This window comes from Epargyreus clarus, unplaced genomic scaffold (assembly GCF_041222505.1).
Source record: "Epargyreus clarus isolate Ecla_fem2 unplaced genomic scaffold, WU_Ecla_fem_2.2 ptg000011l, whole genome shotgun sequence".
Lineage (NCBI taxonomy): Eukaryota > Metazoa > Arthropoda > Insecta > Lepidoptera > Hesperiidae > Epargyreus > Epargyreus clarus.
In genome coordinates this window covers 714286-732150 of record NW_027332219.1, presented here as the reverse complement: position 1 = coordinate 732150, position 17865 = coordinate 714286, and the positions used below count along the sequence as shown (strand labels likewise).

At 34.3% G+C, this 17865-nt stretch overlaps 1 protein-coding gene across 1 annotated transcript in view; it reads right to left on the bottom strand.

Moving 5' to 3' along the window:
* The window catches only part of Cpr50Cb (Cuticular protein 50Cb), a 54553-nt gene extending 37345 nt beyond the window's left edge, over positions 1 to 17208 (bottom strand). Inside the window, exons 1-2 of the mRNA XM_073077686.1 lie at positions 17136 to 17208; positions 3524 to 3553 (exon numbers count right to left, since the gene is read on the bottom strand). Coding sequence (XP_072933787.1) covers positions 3524 to 3544 — 21 coding nt within the window. The 5' untranslated portion in view covers positions 3545 to 3553; positions 17136 to 17208. The remainder of the gene's footprint in view (positions 1 to 3523; positions 3554 to 17135) is intronic.
* Positions 17209 to 17865: the final 657 nt, after the last annotated feature.

The following is a 17865-nucleotide window of genomic DNA, read 5'->3' as shown; positions in this document are numbered from 1 at the left end:
CTTATGTTGAAATATTTGTCATAATAATAATAAATGACGTCGACGTCGAAATTATTAACATTTATTATTACCGATCTCTATTTCCTACGTAAACACGATATCAAAATATCGTTCCTCTGTTCCGAGCCTAAGCTCTAACGCACGTCGCTACGAGGCAATCGACGTAAATAAATGCAATTTGTGTACAATTTCTCAAGAACGACTTTCTACGTAATACGTTAAGGTCTGTATACCAGAACATAGTGATGTTCTGAAGTGATTTTGGTGTCGGTATATCTGAGATTATCGATCAATCCGTCCATTCAATCCTTACTTAAGCGCACTTTTGGTTAATCGCGCGGCTAGTATCTTCTCATCATTTTGTGGTGATTGTCGCCCGTTATTAATATTGAATCTATCTATTTTTGCCTACTAAAGATCGAATAACATCTAGTCAATGTATGCAAAGAGTCAATGTATGGTAGGTACGACATCCTTTTTGTTTTTATTATTCCTTGAAACTGCTGGGCCGCTGTTGACGGGACATACCTTAGGCAACTTTTATATAAGACGAATAATAAAGGATCCATGAGAAATCCCATAAAATCTACTTCACGGGATTTTTATAATATAGGAGTAGCAAACGAGCATGCAGTCCACCTGATGGTAAGCGGCTACTGCCTGGGTGGCAATTGACAATTGCAATCGACTATCTAAGATCAGATTCCTACCAGAGGTCGGCCACTGCACCGGTACATCTAAGGACTAAGCTGGAACGCCTCGGAAAAGTATGTTACCCTTACCACACCCTTCAAACTAGAACACAGCAGCGCTTAACACTGCTGTTATTAGAAATAGGTGTGGCGGTGGTGCCGTCGGAGTCGAACCACACTTCTACCTTTCACAGGTTACTATAAGGTTATATTTATTTGACATCAAAATATTATAGTCATTTGAAATAATGATATCGATATTTCCTACAGATATTTCATCGTATAACATTATGATACAACTCAAAGGTTAGCAATATCTAACATGAGATTCTAAGCTGGACATGTTATACACGCAAATCTTACACTGGTGGCAATAATGCACAAACATTGACGTAGAAACAGAATAGACTCCGTGAATTTCCTCTAGAAAAATCTGACAACTAGCGACATGCGGATGTTATTGTAAAAATAATTACAGATGAATTCATAGCATGCATGTTGTAGTTTGTTTAATATAAATGTAAATAAAATATTAAATATATTCTGTTACAAGTTATACTAATATCTTTTGTTTAAAGAAAATATATTTTTCATTTTTTTTAAATATTTTTATAATATAATATATTTTTATAATAAGCAACATTTTAACGAATAGGTAATTCTAATAATATTTCTTTACAATATGTAAGATAAATTTATTGTAATTTAATATCATAAATAAGTATAGATATCTCACCGCCTTATAATTGAAGGATGCCATTAAACGTCTTAAACTGTTTAATGGCTGTCATGGTGTAACTTACGCGGAACAATGCCGACATGTGCAGTTAAGACGTGCACAAACACGAAATCGAAGAAAAGTGCGGAGGAATATCGTTTCATTCGTTAATTATCTAAAGTCTACATTTTTTTAATATTTTTCAAAGACGAAAATGGATGACAGTGAAATTAAATGTTAAATTCTCAAAACTGGTTAAATTCTCTTGTTAGGAGTGAGTAATCTGTACTAATCTATGTTTAATATAATAAACACATATATTTTGTTATGTTTTGTTACTTCGACCTTTGTTATTGGAATGCCTCGTATAAATATTTCTCTATTGTCATTCAATAATCAGATAATCAGAAATAGGTGTGCCGGTAATATTATATTATATCTGAAGTTGAACCACGAATAGTTTTATCATCACATAAATGTACAGCCAGCTTCAAAATTAGATGAATGGATTAACGTTTCAAAAATACCCATTCCCAAGCGTTCATACTCGTAAGTAGCCAGTTTTGTGGTTCGACTCCAGCAGCACCACCGCCACACGAATTTCTGCCTCATAACAGCAGTGTTAAGCACTGCTGTGTTCTGGTTTGAAGGGTGTGGTAAGAGAGACATACTTTTCCGAGGCGTTTCAGCTTAGTCCTCAGGGGTAGCGGCGCATCTGTGGCCGTCTTCAGGTAGGAATATTTTATTCTATCTGGGGTTATTACATATGTCCATGGGCGTCGGTAGCCACTTACAATCAGGTGGACTGCAAGCTCGTCTACTACTTCTACATTATAAAAAAGGTATTTTTGGAATTTATTCTGCTCACTTACTGGAGCTGACTGTACAAGATATAAGAACGGTCTTTGGATTTTAATGGTTGGCACATTGTTGTTAGGTGTCTATTTCGTTTATTCATCATTGTACATAATAACAAAGATTTATTGGGATGGTTTCCGTGTACAGGCTATGTTGGATAGGTGGTAAGGCAAGATACTGACGCTAGATTTTTTTATAATGGTTAAGTAGCAAACTAACATCCAGATTATCTGATGGTAAGTGGCTACAATGTCGCGCACGGACATCTGTAATCAACCCCAGATAGGATTAGATATTCCTACCTGGTCGGCCACAGATGCGCCGCTACCTCTGTGGACTAAGTTGGAGAGCCTCGGAAATAGCCTTCCACCCCCTTTAAACCAAAAGAGCAGCGCTTAACACTGCTTTAGGCAGAAATAGGTGTGGCGGTGGTACCGAAGTCGAACCACAGAGGATCCTAACGTTAAAAAGTTTGATATAAATTGTTGAATGTTGATATTAATAAATTATAGTTTAAAAACTAAAAACCACGCTAAAATCGCACAAGGAAAATCGATTATCCTGATTACTGACGACCCCAATAAGGAGAATGAGATTAAATTGTTAAAATCGTGTATTGTCATAGGTTCTTGATAATTCGTCAAAATTTAAAATTAATCGGAACGTTCAAAGTGGGTAAAAATGGAGTTCAAAGATTCCGTTACATACATACATACAAACATACATACATAGATACAACCCAAGCTAATAAAAGTATGGTAAAGAGAATACACTGGGGTTCTTCGGCGGGTAGGGAGGGGGGATTAGGGAAGTTAGTTATCCACTAAGACAAGAATAATAATCAATTAGTTGTCGGAACATAAGAACAATCTTTTGTTAACATCGGAAACAACTTAAGTAGTTTTTTATCCAATGAACCGTACAATAGTGTGAACACATTGTTCTAGTAATCAGCTGTTTTTAGCACTAATTAGTTAATTTACGGAAATATCTAGACAGACAACGAGCGATAAGCGATAAACTAATTGTTGAAGCGATAATAATTATTGCAATATTGAGGATGTCACACTAAAACGATAGGATCGACTTTCTATAAATATCTTTTCAATCAAAAACAAAAATGGCCGACATCTTTTGGTTCAATAGTGGGACAATGGTCCTTTTTCGTAACTGGAGGTTTATTTAATTAAAGTTACATTAATTTATTTATAATTAATAACTAAAGTTACATTAATTTATTTATAAAAACACTTACTTTTGTAACTGGTGAGTTCATGCTGTGTACCTGAAACAATACATTTTTATTAATACTGATTTCCAAAATACTCGTATATTATGAGTTACATTGTTTTCATCCAAATTTTTTTTTAAGAATGCAAATAAGATGCAAAGCGTTTTATTTTTTGAGTAATTATTGTAAAAAATGCGTTTCACGTGTTGCCTCTACATACATCAACTTCGGGATATCTTTTTAGGTTGCAATCTTTCATTATATTAAATCACGCATAAGACCCCATTTATATCTACAGACATTGAACAGACAAAATCATGTGTCGTGTCGGAAGGTATAAATAAGTTCATACAAATTGTATATAACGATTCATTATGAATTTGTACTGCTACGGACCGTGATAGACACGTACAATTAATTCTTAATTCTATACTAATATTATAAAGAAGTAAAGTTTGTAACTTTGTTTGTTTGTAAGGGCTAATCTTCGAAAATACTGAACCGATCATAAAAAATCTTTCTCAATAAGAAAGCTACGTTATTCAAGAGTGCTATAGGCTATATTTTATTATGATTTAACAAAAGCAGGCGAAGCCGCGGGTACTGCTAGTCTTTTATATTTTGGTAAACCATTTTAAAACTGTATGCGGTAGGTACAATCTATTACGAAAAATCACTCTCTAACTAACAAGGTCACAATAAAATAAAATTTCAAGCCTATAAAACACAAAAATGGTGTTTAAACTGCCCATTTACTTTTACCGTGAGAAGAATCAATAGTTAATAGGATTTTATTACAGTTTTATAATAACATCTGTGTTTTGTATGGGTATACTATTATATTCTCCGGTCATTGATAGGTACTTGGATTGGTTTTGGGAGACCAATTTAAAATTCAACTCCGTAGGTACCACCGGTTTTTTTTGTTCCATAGTCAAAGGGTAACAACGGAACCTTATTACTCAGCCTCCGCAGTTTGTCCGTCTGTACGTCTCTTACTCTCTATCTCCTGAACCCTAATAGATAGACACTTGAAATTTTTACAAAACATGTATATTTGTATAAGGGTGGTTGCTATAACAAGAATTCCTAAAAAAATTTTGAAAATATATAGGGGTCGTCATAGAAGAAACCGCAATTTTTCGACGTTTTTTCGCTTTGTCTATTGAATTGTAATAAATAGACAGTTCAAATTTTCACAATACATTCATTTTAATGGCTGCAAAATAAAAAATATACTAAAAATAATAAATATGTAACTTTTGATGGTACGGAACCCTCCGTGTGCGAGTTCGACTTGCACTTGGCCAATTATTTATAACACTAGCTGATCCGGGAAACGTTGTGTTGCCATATAAATAAAAAAAGAATGGTGAACAACCCTTATCACTTAGGGGTATGAAAAATAGATAGTAGCCGATTCTCAGACCTACTGAATATGCATATAAAATTTGGTGAAAATCGGTAAAGCCGTTTCGGAGGAGTACGGTAACTAACATTGTGACACGAGAATTTTATATATAGGACTAAAATACCAAACGAGCATGCAGTTCATCTGATGGTAAGTGGCTACTGCTGCGCCTTGATGTCTGTAATCAACCTCCGGTAAGATTTCGATCTATCTGTTCACTTAAAGGTTAGCCGATGCGTAATCTACTTACTACCCCTAAGAAGTAAGTTAAGATTTCTCAGATGAGTACGTTTCCGTAACCACACCCTTCAAAGCGGAACACAGCAGCACTTAACACTGCTATTATTAGGCAGAAATACGAGTAGCAATGGTGGCTCTATCACCCAGTGTACCACCCACCCACTATCATTAGTGTAAAGTTATGTTGTGTTTTGATTTCAACTTACTCCTTAGGGGTAACATTGCATCTGTGGCCGACCTCAAACAATGAATCCTATCTGGAATTGATTACTTATTTTCATGGCCGTCAGTGGCCATCAGATGGCCTGTATTCTCGTTTGCTAATAGCTATCTCTATTAGGTAAAAGAGTCACACAACCAAATGTCACATAGCTCCGAGGTACTAAAGTAGTTTTACTGTCTTGAAGTAATTGTCTGTAACGACAACAAAACAACTTAAAATTTGTAAGTAATTTTAATTTAAGATGTTTGCTTTAGGCTTCATTATACGTCTTAAGTCAAACATATTAGATTTTAGTATAGACGTAATCATTTATTTTTGTCATATTTTAATTTTTAATATTTTTATTAATGATCTTTTCGTTGTACGATACTATTTTTTTTTAAATTTAGTTTGCCCTTTTCTTATTTTAAAATTTATGTCATAAAAATACATTTTTGCAATACTGCTGGGCACGGGTCTCTTCTTACTATAATTTTCGTTATGTACAAGCTTGAATTACTCTATATCTAAATTAGTTACCCCTTAGGGGACAACATTTTAAAATAATTCTTAGTCCTCATCAACTTTATATAAGTTCTATTAAAAATATTATTCTAGACCCATCGGCTTATCCCGGAGCCCTCTACGCAGCGCCGAGGACGGCCACCGGGGGGGTTTTAGTGCGGTAAGAATCCTACATAACCCTGCGTCGCTCCCACGGTGCCGGGTACCTTTTGAAGGTTTCCCCCGTAAACAAAAAAAATAGACCCATCGGTTTAAGCTGTATGTTGTCAGTACAAAGTAAATAGTCAATTAAATAATACTACTTAATTACTTTATTAACGAAATAAATCACGTTTTAAAAGTCGTTTTATGCTGCCCTTACACCCTCGGATTCCTATAAGTAGGTATATATACCCTTTATTGTTAATTAATCGGCTTACGTTTACGATGTAGAGTTGTAAAGCCTCACTGCGAAACATAGACATGGGACCAACCCCTGAAGGGCGAAATACGCGTCGAGTAAAAATTGTAAACTTTTTTTTATAAGAATATAGAGAATAATTTTCAAGTGCGAGTCGGGCTTGCACACGACGGGTTTCGTATTCCGTATGAAAAATAAAAGAATTACTTTTAAGAGCTTTTTTATTTTGAATTTGATTAAACTTATCTTTAAACATTGATATAATAGACATCTAAATTTTAAACTCTTTAATTTCGGTAATCTTCCATTTAATTTCGGTTTACGCACGGAACCCTAAAAATGTTATTTAAGATGAAATAAATAAATACTGTCGTATTTGCAATATTATTTACCTTTTACGAGTAGCAATAGCGTAGTGCTTAAAACTTAAAACTCGACAACGACCCCTAAAGGGTGAATCTTTAAAAACTGGTAATAATGTCTTAGTATCTCAAAATACAGACAGACGTCATCGCTGAAGAAGACAAGATATTTTATAGGTTAAATACTCACATACCATTACATCATAGTTCGTGAGAAAATTACAAGTATATGTGTGTTTCATGTCACACATAAATCGAATGAAAATTGCTCGTTTACATAGCACAGCACTAGTGAGGAATTTACGACAATAGCCGAAGATTTACGATGATAGCCGAGCGTGCGTTGATATGCCAACGTTGTGCGACACTGAAGTACTGTGAAGTGTAACAGGCGTACACACAAACTGTTGTATTATATGTAATGTTTGTAGGAAAATTGATGTTGTGATGATCATAACGTACATTGAAGAAAATGCATTGAAAATTTGAACTGTCTACCTATTACGGTTGAACAGTAAAGCTATGAACGTCGAAAAATAGCGGTTTCTTTTATGGCCCATTTATGGCCCATTTATTTTAAACTCTTTTAGTTTTAGTTTTTGTTGTTATAGCGGCCGCCCTTATTCATACTCTGTAAATCATAAATGTCTATCTATTACGGTTCAGGAGATAGAGCGCTATGACAGACGGACAGACGGCCAGACGGATATACAACGGACTCTTAGTAATAGGTTTCTTTTTTATCATTTGGGTACGGTACCGTAAAAGGCTGTATTATCTGATGTATAAATTACGTTATCTGTGAAATATATAGGGTGAATTTTTCAAGTGGGCCGTCAGGGCCAAATCCGAAGCGAAAAATGCTAAAAAGGGTTATTGAGGCCAATTTTGGATCAACTGCATCATTCGATTTTTTCAAAATCTATTTCCCTAGGCAGGAATCGAAAGAGTTCATTAAAAAAACACACCCTGTATTATTCCACTATCGGATATTAATGATTATACGTACTCGGAAGTGATAAGACATGCTTATAAATAAAAAGTTCATTTTATCAGCTTTTTTCTTTATTTTCCGCGTCGACCTATTTTTATGGAAAGCGAAAAATTATTTAAAATCTCAGATCCACCACTGTATTTACTACATTGATGCATTTTAAACTACCATACGAGATTTATTATAAATAATTCATTGTTTTTGGTATTCAACTGACCTTCCTAATGCGAATTTAATGACGTTATTTATTGAAATGGTTTATAAAAATATTTTAAAGTAATACTTTAATTTAATTTAAATTTGGAATTGATTCGTTCAAATTGCTAAGTTCAAGGATTTTAAAGCTCGCTCCACATTCTCGCGAGAACGCGAGAAAAGCACGAGCAACGAATGTGGAGCCTATACAAAATAGGATTTTCTCGCGTTCTCGCGAGATTCTCACGAGGTTCTCGCGAGAATATAGAACGCGCTTAATCCTTAGTAAGTATTTAGAACTCGTGGCTTTTGTTTATAAACATATTAATAATTTTATTCATTAAATTGCATAATTTAATTGCAAAATTAAATTTGATTTTATTTTGAATTTGGTAGAACCCTCTGTGGTTCGATTCTGGCGGCACCACCGCCATACCTATTTCTGCCTAATAACAGTATTGTTAAACGCTGCTGTGTTCTGGTTTGAATGTGGTAAGGAAGACATACTTTTCCGAGGCATTCCAGCTTAGTCCTCAGCGGTGTAATTGTGGCCAACCTCAAGTAGGAATCTCAAATTAACTAGTGTTGATTATAGATATCCATGGGCGGCAGTAGCTTACCATCAGGTGGAGTACTCATGGTATAATTGAACCAAAACACTAAACAACAAATGATATTTAGATAAACTGAACCAAATCGTAAATCATTTCAAATGCTAGTAATTTTTAAATGATTTACGACTAATACCGTATTAAATTTGGCAATCTGGTGATTCGTATTCATTTTATAGTCTGAATAATTGCATGGAGGTGTAATTTGGCATTTCGAGTGTTGCAACGATCCCACGATGTACGATTGTTCACAAAAGATCGTACGGCTAATTTATTTGAGAACAAGTTGTGCTTGCGACTTTGTTCGTGGATTTACAGTGGAATTACAACGCCATCTATTAGGTTCAGAGCATTGTTCCTGTAGTACCGGGACCAGAATAGGGCTACGGTATCCCCTGCCTGTCGTAAGAGGCGACTAAAGGGGCTTCCGGGGTTGCGGGCGGCAAGAGTGGAGCTCGAACCGTCCAGCAAGCGACCCCGGGAAGGACAGCGGTTTGTGTGGTCACATATCGCTGTAATCACCAGGGGATGTGAGAGGAGCGTAAATTGCTCCCCCCAGGGCAGAGCCCGATAGAAGGGCATTGCGTTAGGAGGACTCCGGTTGTGTTCCGTTGGAGATCCCGGAGTTCTCCACCAAACGCTGAGGACGGCCACCGAGGGGGTTTAAGTGCGGTAAAAATACCACATAACACGGCGTCACTCCCACGGCGTCGGCTACCTCTTGAAGGTTTCCCCCTCGTCAACAAAAAAAAGTTTCAGAGCATATCGGTAAACTGATTTTATCAGCTGCGCATAAACATTGAAACAAGAAAAAGCAGTGATAGCCTAGTGGTTAAGAAACTCGGCCTCTCGTTCGAGGGGTCCGAGGTTCAAATTCCAGGCACGCACCTCTGATTTTTCAAAGTGATGTGTGTATTAGAAAATAATTATCACTTGCTAAACGGTGAAGGAAAACGTCGTGAGGAAACCTGCGAGATTTATAAAAAAACTCAAAGGTACGAGTATGTGAAGTCTACCAATACGCACTTGGCCAGCGCGGTGGACTATGGCCTAATTCTTCTCATTATGAGAGAAGACCCGTGCCCAGCAGTGGGACACCAATGGGTTGGTGATGCATAATCATTAAGCAATTTTAGAATAATTGGCTAAGCGCGAGTTGTAGTCGCATATGTCTGTTCCGTACAACCAAATTTTTATTTTTACCATTTATATCATACCAATCATAGAAGGTAACGCATTGTGAAATTTTCTCTTCCTATTACGGTTCAATAGATAAAGCGCTAAACGCTGAAAAATAGAGATTTCTTGAATTTGACCCTCATTTAATTTCAAGGTTTATTTTATTTGGTATTTGTTACAGCGGTTATAGCAGTCACTGTTATACTCTTACATACTCTGTAAAAAAATAAGTGTCTATATATTACGGTTGAAAATATTTGTATTGACATTCAAAAAGTGCTCTGTAAAGAACCTATTTTAAATAAAAAAATGATTTGATTTGATTTGAAAAGATTGAGTCCTGTGACAAACAGACAGACGGACCGTAGGGTACCGTTTTTACCTTATAGGTACAGTACCCTTAAAATTACTTCCGATTTTATATTGAAGTAACATTTCATAGAGTAGATTGATTTGAATGCAATGAAACTAAATGTCAAGTCTCTATTATTATCTTGAAGTCAGTTTAGTAGAATTGGTTTGATGCGAGTTCAAACAGACAGACATATATATATATATATATATATATATATATATATATATATATATATATATATATATATATATATATATATATATATTAGTAGCTGACCGGCAAACGTTGTGTTGGTATATGGTAACTAACATTATGACAAGAGAATTTTATATATATAGATACGAATTGCTATTATTATTCTCAGTTCTCCTAACAAAAAATGTCGCAGCAAATGTCGATGTACAGACACGCGCTTAAATTCTTATTATATGTATAGATCAGGACCTGTGAACTGATATTACAAATGTAGGTCTTGTAACAGAAACTTCCCAGCGTCTCACTATCACACTTAGTTTATGAACAAACAAACAGTTATCTGATGTTTTTAATTAATATCTAATTAACAATAAATTGGAGGAAAGATGGTAAAATTTTATGGTTCGACTCCGGGGGTACCATTGCAACACTTACTTATCTAAATATATATAACTCAAAGGTGACTGACTGACATAGTGATCTATCAACGCACAGCCCAAACCACTGGACGGATCGGGCTGAAATTTGGCATGCAGGTAGATGTTATGACGTAGCCATCCGCTAAGAAAGGATTTTGATCAATTCTACCCCCAAGGGGATAAAATAGGGCATGAAAATATTACTTCGTAACGCGCGCGAAGCCGCGGGCAAAAGCTCGTGCCTAATGAGAATAACAGTAGTGTTAAGCGCTGTTGTGTTCCGGTTCAGTGTAGCAAGGGAAAAACTATCCCAGGCGTTCTAAATTAGTTCTTAAGGGATGCACCTGTGGCTGAATTCAGATAGGACTCTAGTCTAAAATAACGTACCTCATATGTAAAAAAATGTAAGCCTTACCACATTCTTAAACCACAACAAAGCAACGCTTAACCCTGCTATAATAATACTGGACTAGAATCACGAACAATTCTACCACCTATAATATATTCTGTTTTTGTCTGATGGTATGGAGTCTTATATAATTTTTCAAAACAAAACGTAGCACCGCTTAATAATTTTGTTATTAGGCAGAAATAGGTGTGGTGATATAGGGAGGTAGAAATAGAGCAAAATTTATATGACTCGGTTGAACTTAATTCTTAAATCAAATCAAATCATTTTTTTTATTCAAAATAGGTTCTTTATAGAGCACTTTTTGAATGTCAATACAACTACCACCACTTCACAAGGTGTTTCGTTATGGAGAAGAAGCGGCGAAAGAAACTCCATAACACACATCTTTTAAAAAAATGTTTTTTACAATGTTAAACTTCACCTAATGGTACATGTGGAGCTGGAACTACTTCAGACCGCACCGTTTTGTCAGTCGAATAATCACTTAGTTTATAGTACGCTTTTTTACATAGCGTTTGTTTAACGACATGTTTGATTTTTTTTCTGTGAGATTCAAAATGTGCTTAGGAAAATACATTAATGTGTGTGTAAATTCTATCTTTTATATGCAATAGATAGAGGTATCTTTAATAATGGAGAGAGATAGAGTAATCATTTGATTTTACGAAAAAGAAACAAACTTCAATTTCAATCTACTCAAGTTCAAAAATATGTGGGTTCAATTGAAGCTATACCCCATATTTAACAATAAAAAGTAATAGTTTTGTTTTTAAGTTGCAAATAAAATTGTTATGGATAAACATAGTCGGGAACGAAGTGTTGTTTTTCAAAAACCCACAAAATTCGTGACTATTCAATTTAACTCGATGTACCAAGCGGTTGCTCTTTTACTTAGAAATCTAATTAATGATTATTTTACTATGCAACTGTTTCTACATAATTTCATTATTACATACTAGATTAGTTTCGAAGCTGTGATAGTTTAGTGGAGTGAAGTCTCATGTCGGGGTCTTAGGTTCGAATCTTGACCGTGCTTTGTTGTAAAGTGTGAAGTATATATAACTTAATTATCATTTTTAATGGTGAAGCCATTTGTGGCTGGACCTCGGAGACACCGTCACACCGTTTTTGCCTAATAACAGCAGTGTTAAACGCTGTTATGTTTTGTTAATAAAGGAGACATTCTTATGTGACGCGTTACGGCTTACTCCTTAGTGGTACTAATGCATCTGTGATCGACCTTAAGTAGGCATCGTAGCTGGGGGCCTTTTTTTTCTTTTTTTTTTTTTTCTTCTCGAGGGGGAAACCTTCAAAAGGTCCCCGACGACGTGGGAGCGACGCCGGGTTATGTGGGATTTTTACCGCACTAAAACCCCCCGGTGGCCGTTCTCAACGCTCGTTGGAGAACTCCGGGATCTCCGACGGAACACAACCGGAGCCCTCCAAGCGCGATGCCCCGACCGGGCTCTACCCTGGGAGAGCAGTTTTCGCTCCTCCCACACCATGTAGTGTTTACGACGGTATGCGACCACACATACCGCCGTCCTTCCCGGGGTCGCTTGCTGGACGGTTCGAGCTCCCACTATTGCTGCCCGCAACCCCGGAAGCCCCCTTTTAGTCGCCTCGTACGACAGGCAGGGGATACCGTAGCCCTATTCTAGTCCCGAAACTACAGGGACAGCTGGGGGCCTACCACCATCTTTGAAAATCCATCATAGTTCAGGAATGTTTTATTTCCTCCTTAAAACAGTAAAATATTCATACACAGTTGAACAAAATTAAACCCTTATTAATTTTTCGCTTATCCATTATATAAAACCAACTGAAATTGTCATATTTTGCTTAAAATTTAAATTTCCTGCAAAAAAAGAAAAATATGATTGAAATAATATTGTTTTAAGAGATGGTAGTAACCCCCCTGGGGTTAATTACATGTCACTGGAAATACTAAAAGTCTAATGCAAAACGGCCCCTATGCGACAATGTCTATAGACAGCAGTAGCCACTAACCTACCATCATCATCATCATCATCATCAACAACCCATTACTGTCCCACTGCTGGGCACGGGTCTCCTCTCATAATGAGAAGGATTAGGCCATAGTCCACCGCGCTGGCCAAGTGCGTATTGGTAGACTTCACATACCTTTGAGATTTTTTTTTTTATAAATCTCTCAGGTATGCAGGTTTCCTCTCGATGTTTTCCTTCACCGTTTAGCAAGTGATAATTAATTTCTAACCACCTACCATCAGATGGACTCTTATTTCCACTTCTATATTAGAATAAAAATACTACCGAATTGTAAATTAATTCCACAAAAGGAAATAATTCTGGACCATTATTGTGTGTGTCTTCCGAAAACAAATGACGGTCAAACAGCGGTCGTGACCATTCAATTAGAGGTGAATGTTGTTGGTATTTCGCTAAAATCTAACAGTTAATAGTAAATCCTCTTATATATTATATTATATAGAAGATTTGCCCCGCGATTTCACGTTTAAATACTCGGGAAAGGAGATGTTTCAAAATGTATGGGCTCCCGGCCACCTTTTGTACACTATAGTAAAAACTAAGAAAACTTGCAAAGAACAATTCGAAGGGGTTCATTTTCTTCAAATCATGTTCGTTTAATTGTTAAAAAACAATAATTTACACTTAAACTTGCAACACAACAGTGGAAAAACATCATGGCGGTAGTGATTACAGTAATAATGTCATCTGTCATTCTATTTTAACTTACTATATACATTATATACTTTTTAATATATTTTTTATGCGAATGGGCGTAGATATATAAATATTGTATTGTATGTATTGAGAAACAATGCCTATATTTGATAAACATTAATTATATTTACTTTCATAAATCTTGACTTAAAACAAACATACCAAAATATGTACTTCTATACCAATTTATTTTAGTTAAAACATTTAAGTGTGTAAATAAAACAACTTTAAGTACACATTTGATAATATTTTACTTATTCTTCACTTAGATACATTATTTATTCATTTTCAATATCTTCCCTTATCAATATTTTCATCCAATCATGTAGCAGGTTCTGTAATATCCTGTGACGAGCTCAGCCCAAACATCAAACAATGGTCATAATGTGAGCGCAACTACCTACGAGTACGGTTTGTTTCCCAGCGATGCAGTTGCAATAATAACTGATTATTTTGTCATTCCAAGAATGGTTCTTGTCTTGCTAATGTAATTATCTAAAAAAGAGAAATGTAAAAAGATTAGCCTTTCTAGTTTAAAATTATTAACGATTATTTCACGATTAATACAACTAACTGATGTATATTTTACCTGATGATATTGAATCCTTGTCAACACAATCCACAGCGATCGCACGAAAATCACAAGAGTCCATAAGCTGGGTAAACAAGTAAGGTAGAATCAGTCCAAAATCGTAAGCAGCACAGAGTAGAAACATATTCAGGATTAAAATGGAATCTTCTCATCAGTACATATTTATTCAACGCTTACTTTTACAAATATCAAATTGACAACTTCTTCTTTTTTAATTTGACATGTCACTTACATCTATTAAACCAGATACTATTTAAAAGGTGGTTTTGTTATAATTCTTATAAATAATTAATTAAATTCAGAAATAATGACGGGATACCCAAAACAAAAGCCAGATTGTAAAGTACTAAGGTAACAATAACTTTACGACAAAAACAGCGAAATACAGAATTACCGACATCCAAAGAGTATAGTATCCTATGTGTGGGGTACACATAGGTTCCCTGACCGACATCGACAGGTTTGAAAACTTGACATTGACAGTATTCCGCCATATTTAATATTTCAATGAGGAATGCTTGTTTTAAATATTTTTAAACAAGAATACTTTACGTTATCAAAATATATGTGTATTTTTCTTCAATTATACAAATTATTCGTGTTTTTTAGATATAGTGTACATGAGATGGCCGAAAATGAAACATCTCCTTTGAAAGGTTTTAATTTTTTTTAATTAAAAAAGTTACCTAAGAATTTTAATTATTGGGGTTTTACATATTGTGCGCGGAACTTTAATTATTTTTCTAAAAATCTTTATAGCCTTAAAAAGTTCTAAAAGTTATAGCATAAGCTAAGTGCCAGTAAAAGTCTAGTCAAAATTGGTACAGCAGATTCGGAGATTGTCCGGAACATACAGACAGAAAAAAAATGATTTTGTGTTATAAGTGAATTTTCTCAAGAATAAGGTTTTTCTTTAAGTTTGTCATTTATTATTACTTCCCAAAATGTGATCCTTATAAGCGACACTATCCGATAGTAGACTTATATAGAGTGTTTTGTTTTCTAAATGAACTTGTTCGATTCCCGGCTAGAGCAAAAATATTTTAAAAACCTAATGATGGAGTTTTAATTTCTATAAACTTCGGCCTCATAACTGCTTTTAGCATTTTTTGTTAATCCTTATAGTTTCGGATTAGGTCCTAAAGGGCCATTTGATATATCCGAACTGTATATTTTCATATGCATTCAGAAAAGGCTGTTATTTTGACTGTACAAACCGATACTTCCATTTAATTTATTTATATAATAAAACTAGCTGACCCGGCAAACGTTGTGTTGCCATATAAATAACAAAATGTTAAGGGTGAACAACCCTTATCACTTAGGGGTATGAAAATAGACAATAGCAGACTCGCAGACCTATTAAATATGCATATAAAATTTGGTGAAAATCAGTAAAGCCGTTTGGGAGGAGTACGGTAACGAAAATTGTGACACGAGAATTTTATATATAAGATTTTATATTCTTCATATTAGAAGAATATAAAATCACATGAGTGATAAACCAAGTTTTATTCAATACTAATAGCTTTAATAAATAGTAATTACTATTTACTAACGATTCTTCTTTTATAGTCTGACCTTATCACTTCAAGTATTTATCATATAATAAAGTTATAATAAAGTTTAGTTCTATTAAGTACATTATAATTTGAAAGTTCTAAGACATATTTTTTGTTATTTTTTTTTATAATATAGGAATAGCAGACGAGCAGTCCACCTGATGGTAAGTGGCTACTGCCGCCCATGGACATCTGTAATCAACCCCAGATAGGATTTTCCAACTTGAGGTCGGTCACAGATGCGCCGCTACCTCTGAGGACTAAGCTATAACGCCTCGGAGAAGTATGTCTTACCACACCCTTCAAACCAGAACACAGCAGCGCTTGACATTGCTGTTATTAGGCAGAAATCGGTGTGGTGGTGGTGGCGCCGGAGTCGAACCACAAAGGGTTCTACCACCTTCAAGATCAAATGAGTAGCTATCAATAATGGTAATGGATTCTTATCTTTACTATAGGGATTGTAGTTTTGTTTATAATTTAAGATCCGTCTTTGAATTAGAATTTTTCGGTAATCATTTTCATAAAATCGAGACCTGAATCAAGTGTGTAAAATAAATAATAATGAATCAATGAAAATCCAAAATTAAAATGAAACATATAAATTAAATATTGAAATTTGAATTAAATTGAATTTGATTTAAAATTGAGGTTTTCAAATTCTGTTAAAAATATTTAAGTAAATTTAACTTAATTTTCAGGAGGAAAATGAAAAATAAATTATATAGCTTAGTTAAAATTAAAAATAAACAAATGTAAATTAAATTATTATAATAAAATGTGATTATATATTCACGTTAAATAATTATATCTACGAAAATTCTGCTTTGTAAATGTGTATTAAATTTTCCTGAAAACTAAGTAAAATTTACTTACAATGCTTTTATTCCGCTGAAAACTCATTTTCAAGACGATGCATCCATTGAGAGCACATAAGACCAAAGCTTAATGACGATAATTAAAATTGCAATTGTAAATTGTTTATAAAAAACTTAATTTAAAAAAGACAGTTAAAAAAATACTACAAATTCCATAAACCTATTAAAGTTCTAATTCTCTTTAAAAACACAATAATTAATTATCATTTTTACAATAAAAATAAATTAAAAATCCAATTTTTACCACGCACGAAAATCTCAGACAAATTTTATAACAATACAATTAAACGAGAATTATTTTAAAAAATTCAAATAAATTCCACGCACTTTAGAATTGCAATTTTAAAATCGTAAAAATAAAATTGAGTGTAACGCACGTTATTTTCCTTTCGGTAACACAACACACACTGCACAAGGCACAGTTACATCAACACTGGCGGAATATGTGTGAAGGCTTTGGTTATATACTTGATCCTATTTTAGTTGTGTAACTTGGATGTGGTAGGGATATTTCCGGGGTCGTCCTTTGAGCTTTTTTGAGCTTGTAAGACTGAGCTTTTAAGCTTTTTTGTAGTGGAAAGGGATTTAAGAGATGATCGTTAAACGTGTTGTTATGGCGTGAATTTATAAATTAATTGTAAATTATAAGTATATCTTTTATTAAAAAAAAATCGCACCATTATTATTAACATTTAATGATTACTTTGTCAAAGTTTAACAATGATTGAATTTTTTATTTTGTGTAGTTTAAAACATTTTATTAAATTTGTAAAAAATTGTAAGGTTTGTAAAAGTGGTACAAGTGCTGTGTAAAAAATGTGGAAATGTGATTTCTCTTTTTATAAAAATGAAATTTAAAATATTTTCAATTTTAAACTTCTGATACAATTGTTACATTGTGTAACAAAATATATAAATGAGCACTTTAATGATTGTGTAATGAAAAAACGTTTTAGATAATGTGTTAGAAATATCACACATTTAATTAATCTTCAGGTAAGTGCAATGAATAATTACTTTGACCTTAATTTCCATGGGCTAGTTTATAGAGCAGATCTTGCTTTTAATAATCATGTAAGAAGGTGGTAGAACCCTTTGTGGTTCTAC